The sequence below is a fragment of the Triticum aestivum genome, chromosome 4B (assembly GCF_018294505.1).
Source record: "Triticum aestivum cultivar Chinese Spring chromosome 4B, IWGSC CS RefSeq v2.1, whole genome shotgun sequence".
NCBI classification, from domain to species: Eukaryota; Viridiplantae; Streptophyta; class Magnoliopsida; order Poales; family Poaceae; genus Triticum; species Triticum aestivum.
In genome coordinates, this window is record NC_057804.1 from 64,630,794 (window position 1) to 64,639,014 (window position 8,221).

At 45.2% G+C, this 8,221-nt stretch overlaps 1 protein-coding gene across 1 annotated transcript; it reads right to left on the bottom strand.

The window, feature by feature from the left end:
* Positions 1–361: 361 nt before the first annotated feature.
* Positions 362–2,851, bottom strand: LOC123089965 (telomerase Cajal body protein 1-like). Its single transcript, XM_044511484.1, has 6 exons — positions 2,818–2,851; positions 1,737–1,747; positions 902–1,051; positions 772–838; positions 562–672; positions 362–461 (listed from the first exon to the last, which is right to left on the bottom strand). The coding sequence occupies exons 1-6, from the start codon at positions 2,849–2,851 to the stop codon at positions 409–411; spliced, it is 426 nt and encodes a 141-aa protein (XP_044367419.1). The 3' UTR covers positions 362–408.
* Positions 2,852–8,221: the final 5,370 nt, after the last annotated feature.

The window sequence follows — 8,221 nt, forward strand, 5'->3', positions numbered from 1 at the left end:
GCCATGGAACTTGAAAGAAAACCAAGTACATGATGTATACACAAGATCATAGGTGGGCCATGGGCTTATGGGAAGTCAGAGCAAACAAAGTTCGCAGCAAAAATTTGCAAATGACAGGACATTAGTAAATAAGACTTTGCATTCAATGGGGGCCTAATCGACCAACATACAAGGTGTTTAAACACGCAAATCCCATCGGTACATGCCATAATAGAAAAATCAGCTCATATCCCCCAAAAAACAGCTTGTTACCCAGCCTGGCAAAGTTGTGTGCCTGGAACAGGGTAAGCCGGCGAATTCTTTGATAAATCATCGGTAGAGTGCACCCAGTTCTTGCACCATGTACTTCCAGCATCTGCAGTCCAAAATGTTCACCTGTCCCTCCACAGCTCAGGGTTTGATGTTGTTTCAAGATTCTTGTGAGCAAGAAAACTTCCAGACAGAGCAGCAGTTCTCATCACCTAAATGTGCAAAACAAATAATAAATAAGTGTGTAGCACCTGCCATTCAAGCAACATAAACACATTACAAATGCTTGAAGCCTAGAACATTGGCACACACCTGCCAAACTCGATTCCTCTTCAAATTCATCTTGCATACCAAATCTTCTGTGCCCAGACGATGTTGTAGCAAGAGGAAGGTATGGATGGAAGGAGAAACCGTTGACAGTATCTAAGATCAAGGAGGTAAAGATCACATGGGCTGAACTATAAAAGAATTGCATATACGTTATGTAAACTTCTCTATAGACAGAAATTTAGAAACACATACCAGCAGCTGCTTGGAAGCCTGTCACCCATTGGCCACCTTGAAGGTCGTAAATATGGACCACGCCGTCCTGTTTCAAAGGTTCAATGGTTTGAAATAAGACAAGAATGAAGGGAAAACGTGAGAAGCGAACCTGCCCACCAGTGGCAAGATGCTTGCCACAGGGCTCAATATCAAATTGTACTCTTTGATTAGTAGTATCACACGATCTGTACAACCTAATGAAGGGATTCCGCACACACAAAATGGGAAGAGTTTGACAAAAATCAGAAGAATATGATTCCTATAAAATAAGACAGATTAACCTATCAATTCCACTTCCCAAATCCAACAAAATAATTGTACTTGTTCAAAAACGCTGGCAGCTCCCTCACTTGCGGCTCGCCCTCCTCCAATGCTTAGCTTTTTTTTTTGTGAGCGATCACCAATGCATAGCTAAATCCAAGTCAATGCATGTATACATCAGGTGTGCAATTACAAGATATTTTTTTCTTTTTTATATATTTTTTAAACGTAAAATTACTTAAACAAAACCATGAATTTGAATCAAAAATTAACACATATTCAAAAAAGTTCAAAAATATATATTTATCAAAAAAGTTGTTAATCGTGCGTTTGAAAAAATGTTAAACATGTATGTAAAGCTGTTTCTGATGTATACGAAAAATGTATAGCCTATATGAAAAAAGTAGACATCAAACAATATATTTGAAAAAAATGTTTATCATGTATTGAATTTTTTTTAATGCAATAAAAACTGTTTGGATAGTCTAAAAAATCTTGATATCATTCAAATATATATTCCAACATGTATTTGAAAAAAATTGTATTCAAACAAAAATTGAAAAACATGTGTTTGAAGAAAAATGTCAATCATGTAAGGAAAATACTTAATATGCATAACAAATATTTGAAGTGTATATGAAACATGTAAAATGTATATGAAAAAGGTAGACATCAGAACATACGTTCCAAAGACCTGTTAAACATGCATTTGAAAAGTGTAAAATTATATTAAAAAATGGTTGATATGTACTAAAAAATGTAAAAATATGTATTAAAAAGTATGAATGATAAAATATATTTGAAACATGATAAAATATATTTGAAACATGTATTTTTATAAAATTGTATAATTTTTTCTTAGGTATACAAAAAATATATAATGTGTAAAAAATGTATACATGTGTTAAAAACAGTAGACATCAAAACATATATTTTAATAAAATATTAATCAGTATTTAAAAAGACTTAAACATGTATAAATAAATCTCCATGATGTATACCAAAACTATACAATATGTATTAAAAATTTAGCCATGTGTCGAAAGAAAAAGGGAAAAATGAAAAAAAACCGGTGAAAACCGAAGAAACTGAATAAAGAAACGCCTAAAAAATGAAGGAAACAAAAATACGAAGAAAACTGTTAAAATTGATCAGAAAGCAAAAAAACTAATAAAAAACAAAAACAGAGAAATCGGAGAAGAAACGAAGAAAGAAAAGCACAAAAACCACTGAAGAAATAAAGAAAAAACAAGAAAACCAAAGAACACCAAGGAAAACATGTAATAAAAAGGAAAGAAAAAACAAGAAATACCGGACTAGTCCACGTCCAGCCACCATACACTGAACGAACCAGCAAACACATGTTTAAATATATGGTGAATGGTTTTCAATACAGTGAACATTTTTGTAATGTACAGTCAACATTTTGAAAATATTCTTCAAACCTTTTGTAAAATACACAGAACAATTTTTAGGTGTACGCTGAACATTTTCAAAATGCAAATTGAACTTTTTTGTAGAATATGTTGAAGGATTGTCTTAGCATACAATGAACATTTTATGACGCACACGAATTTTTTTAATATGCGGTAAACATTTTCGTAACACATGATGAACTTTTTGTATAATATAAAAAGAAAATAAAAAAGAAAAGAAATAGCGAACGAAAAAAAAGAGAAACCGAAGAAACAGCCAATCGGACATGGGCCGGCCCAACTACGGGCGGCCTATAGGATTGGCCGCGGATAAGCCTGACGCGCGTACCGTATATAACGAAGTCGCGTAATTTATACGGCATAACGAAGTCGTATTTAGCTTGTATTCTACGCAAGAGGCGTATTTCAGATCGATAAATCCCAAATCCCTAATAACCTAATCCCCTTTCCCTGCGCTCTTTCTTCTTCCCGCGTCCTTGCTGCTCCAAAGATTTTCGCTCGATTTAGGTCTTCGATTTCGCCGATTCATCCGCCGGTGCCGGATATGGCGTGCGTCGACATCCATGGCATGAGCGTGACGCTCACGTTGGTGGACCAGCTGTCGCACGCCGTGAAGAAGAGATCCGCCGACGAGAATCTTGTCCTCGCCGACGAGTCCGAGGCCAGTGGATGGTCTTCGGCGGTCTCCGACCGCAGGCTCGCCCTGCGCCGCCGGCGAGGTCCGGCTTCCTCTTCCTGCCGCCGCGGCTGCATCGTGGTGACGGAGGGGCCGGACTGCCGTGCCGAGGAGGCGGTTCAGCAGGTTGTGCTGGGAGAAATCGAAGGCGCCCAGCTAGCTGCACCGGAGATCAAGGCTTCCTCTGTTGAGGAGCTGGTCTACTGGACAGTACTCTAATCCAACAATCCAACCATCTAAAATCGCCAGGCCTGCTTGTGCAAATGTCTGAAAAAGGTTCAGTGTTTCTGCTCCCGTTGTGTCCATCTATTGCAGAGTCTTTTCTTTCTAGACCATATGAATAACCTCTTCTCTCTTCTTTTTTATGTCAATGTTGGAGCACCTTGGGGTGTCGAGGAGGGGACGCTACAAGAAGTTGAGGAGGCGTCATATGAAGTAATCAAATTACAAGTCAAGAGGCCGGATGTGCTGGAATGTGAGTTTAGCTAGCAATGGTCATGTCAGTTAGTACTCCCTCTGTAAACTTTTATAAGATTGTTACTTTAGTGATCTAAACGATCTTATAACAAAAGTTTACAAAGAGAGTACTTAGTACTATAGTTGTTTCCTGTAATATCGTGGCTCACGGCAGTATGTAAGCCGGAGAGTGGGTGGAGGGCGGCACGATATGAATAAAACCATAGTTTTCCCTATCTTGCATTGTTTCCAGAACCACGAGTTGGTTGCGAGATCTTATGGGTTTCACCTCTAGCCTACCCCAACTTGTTTGGGACTAAAGGCTTTCCTTAGCTTTATGTTTTTTGCTCTCGTCTTTGCGCCTTGGCACGATATGAACAGTTCATCGGCAGACTGAAAAACCTCTCCTTTCACCTCGTCTGCTCTGTAAACACCAGATCCTTCGCTCGACTCTTGCTAAATCACACATGGAAGGCGAAGCCAGGGAAGATGAGGTGCTGATGGCCAGGAGTTCTTCTACCTCGCTGTCATCTAGTTGAATCTTCCAAGTCTTGTAGAAAGAATTCCTCCTCTCCTCTGTTTATCTTCCGGTTCAAGTCGAATCAGCCCAGAACTATTTCGATGTGTTTATGCCAAGTGATGGGCCATGTTCTTGTAGGACAGAGTCCAATTCATTTACTAAAGTCGATAAGTTACCAAATGGGTGAAATTTTGCTTCTACAAAGTAGTGTAAGACTGAATATTCTGATAATGACTGGCTCGCTGTTTGGCTGTGACTACTGCTGTACTACAAATATGAATTCCTTAAAAAAAGGTGAAAAGTACACGTCTATTAATGATTTGAGAAAAAAATTCGGCCAAAAAAAACATTTTGGTGTTTCCCAAACAATTCTGATTCTTAGAAAGCCTTTCCAGAACTACCCATATTTTGGTGTTTGTGCTGTGGCTATTATTACTGTACTAAAAATACAAAAATGGATCTAGCCATTGAGGTTTGTTTCTAAGTTAACCAGAGACACACTAACTTATGTTCTGTTATCTTATTGTGATTTTTGTTAGCTTTAAATCAGACTTAAGGTGATCAATTTCATTAGATCAATCTCTGCAATACCCAAAGGCACACAATGAATGTTCATTTCAAATTGTGTGCGACGTAATCTTGACAGAGAATAAGCTAGCAATATGGTGCCAAGTTTTGTGAACTAAACAAAACATGGATATGTATTTCCCTCCTTTTTTTTGAAGCACCACCGTCTGAACAAATTAATGAATTGGAGGTTTGGCATGCTATAATTCATCTCTTTTTTGGTTGGGATGCAAGTTTAGGTGATATCTTGGGCTGCGGTTTTTCTTGATATTTTTTCGATGTTCCTTTGCTATGCATAGTGAAGTCATAATAATTTTGATGGCGCCCTGATGCTATTTTTAATGTTCAATGGAATATAAATATGGGTGTCCATGTTTTTTTCCCTATGCAGTTGAGTCTGATGGCCCATTAGATTCTTGCCTTTGATTTGTCATGTAGCCACTTTACTAAATAAAGATGATGTTTGGGTCCCGACAAAATGTGTCCAGTGTTACTGTTTACCATAAATCTGTCTTTCTATTTACATAGACATCCCCGTTAATCAGGATAAATTTTGTTCCTATATCTCCTTGGATGAAAGAGTCTTTTTGGGTACAGAAAGGGAACGGGGGATTCAATTTATGTTCTCAACTGTAGGTTTGCTTTACCAGTTTAACTTTTCTTCCACATAAGCTCTTAGTTACTGCACACATATACGCCTCTCAGGTCGAGGTGATCGGGCATCCTGCATCTGACAATTCTGCATGTGAAAACTTAGAAACCGCAATGCTCTACATAATTATAGTAGGTCAGAGAGAAATGACTTGAATAGGCTGCTCAAGCTTAAGTTCTCTGATTTGGGAAATAAGTTGTACTACAAGTTCAATTGATCAAATTCAAAGGGAAAGTTAAACCTTAAAAGTCATGGCTGGATAAAATAAGAAGGCACCGAGGATCGTAAAATGTAAACATAGTGTAGTTGGTAGGAACTAGGGTTCTACCAGGCCTAGACCGTAGGTTGTAGGGGTGGGAGGGTGGATGGCTAGAGGTTGGGCGTGGCCGGCGGCGCGACGGCGCCGTGTTCGCGTGAGGAGGCGGCGGCGGTGAGAGAGAGGCGGCTAGGGTTTAGGGTTCCAGCTCCTAAGGGGAGCCGGACAATAGTTATGACTTATTGCTTAATTTCAGAAGGTGGCCTTACAACTGTTTATATAATCCTTGCTGCTAATAAAAATAAGATAAGTTGGGCTAAGCCCCTAACTAGACGCGCCCATTGGGCCTTCTCGGCTATAAGTGACGCCGGTCGTAACATCTCTCCCCGCCTGCGCAAACAACTCGTCCTTGAGCTGGAAGTCTGGAAAATGTTGGCGGAACTCCTCAAGCTGCTCCCAAGTGGCGTCCTCCTTCTGAAGGCCTTGCACTAGATCAACAAATGCCACACCCCGCGACGTTGCTGGACCTGCAACACCTTCGCCGGTCCTGGTAGAAGGCGCCCGTCGGAGGTTGGAGGAAGCATCGGCGTGATCGCCGCCGGTTTCCCGCGAAAGGGCTTCAGTAACCCCACATGGAAGACGTCATGGATGCGGGCACCGTCCGGGAGCTGAAGGCGGTAGGCAACCTTTCTGATTCGTTCCAGCACGGTAAATGGCCCGACGTAGCGATGGCCTAGCTTGCGCTTCACATGCGGGCCGAGTGACTGCGTGGAGCGGTGAAGGAGGCGCAGCCACACCTAGTCGCCCACCACAAACTCCGCTTGGCGGTGGTGGCCGTCATAGTATTTCTTGGACAGCTGCTGGGCCTGGAGAAGTCGTTGGCGCACCTCCGCAAGGATCTCATCCCTGTTGCAAAGAAGGTCGCCCGCCGCCTCCGTCCTCGCCATCTTGAGGTCAACCGGTAGGATGGGCGGGGACGGGCGGCCAGAGACCACCTCAAAAGGCGTGGCACGCAGGGCGGAATGGTATGAAGTGTTGTAGCAGTACTCCGCCCATGCGAGCCAGTCCAGCACGTGGACGATAACCTGTAACACAAACGCAAATACATGGCAATCACCTTGTTGACCACCTCAGATTGGCCGTCCATCCGAGGATGGAAGGCCGTACTTAGGCGCAGCTTCATGCCCGCCATCTGGAAGAGATCGCGCCAGACATGCCCCGTGAACACTGGGTCCCGGTCGCTGACGATCGAAGAGGGGAAGCCGTGGAGGCGGACGATGCCATCAAAGAAGGCACGCGCCACGGAGGCAACAGTGTAGGGATGGCCGAGTGCGATGAAGTGCGCGTACTTGGAGAAGCGGTCGACCACCGTAAGGATGACGGACTTGCCGCCCACCTTGGGAAGGCCCTCGATGAAATCCATGGAGATGTCGGCCCATACCTGAGAGGGAACCTCCAGGGGCTGGAGCAGCCCTGCCGGTTGCAGCGTCTTCGTCTTGTTGCGCTGGCACGTCAGGCAAGACCGCACCCAATCACGTACCAGGGCCCGGTCGCCGGGGATGTATAAATCGGCGCGGAGACGATGGAGGGTCTTCTGCACGCCCTCGTGGCCGGCTGAGTGTGCCAGCAGCAGGACCTGGTGACGGAGGTCGCCGTGATCCAGCACGAAGAGCCGGCGCCCATGCAGGAGCAAGCCATCCGCCAAGCGCCACGGCTCCTCCAGGTCGCCAGTGTCGAGGTGCTGCCGAAGGAGCTGAGTGTCCGGAGCGTCCGTGGTGGCCCTGCGGATGTCGTCAATGAGGGCGAAGGAGGGCCCCGAGCGAATGCAGAGGGCCGCCCCCGCGGAGTCGATGGCGTCCGAGTGGTGGTCGGCGTCGCGGCGGGAAGTGCGTCGGCCACGGTGTTGAGGCGACCCAGACGATACTCGACAGTGAAGTCGAAGCCAAAGAGCTTGCTGGTCCACTGATGCTGCGGCACGGTGGAAAGCCTCTTGTCCAATAAGAACTTGAGGTTGTAGTGATCCATGCGGATACAGAACGACCTCCCCAGAGATACGGCTGCTGGTGGTGCATGGCCTGCACCAAGCCAATGAGCTCCCTCTCATAGGCCGCGAGCTTATGATGGCGCGCAGCGAAGGGCTTGCTAAAGAATGCAAGCGGCCCGTCGCCCTGATGAAGGGCGGTGCCAAACCCTATGCCCGAGGCTTCGCAGTCCACCATGAACGGCTTGTCGAAGTCGGGCATCTGGAGGACCGGACCCGTAGTGAGGGCCCACTTGAGGCCCTCGAACGCCTCAGCATCCCAGGCGAAGGCGTCGCGGCGCAACAGGCGTGTGAGCGGGGATGCATTGACACCGAACTCCCGAATAAATTTCCGGTAGTACCCCGCGAGGCCCAGGAAGCCTCGTAGGGCCCGCGGCGAGTGCGACGTCGGCCAGGCCGCGACAGCCGCCACTTTGTCAGCATCCATAGCGACACCCTCAGCCGATATGACGTCGCCGAGGTAGGCGACCGAAGGCGTGCCGAACGAGCACTTCGAGCGCTTGAGGTGAAGATGGTGCGCTCGAAGCTTGTTGAAGACGATGGCAACGTGCTGAAGGTGCTCCG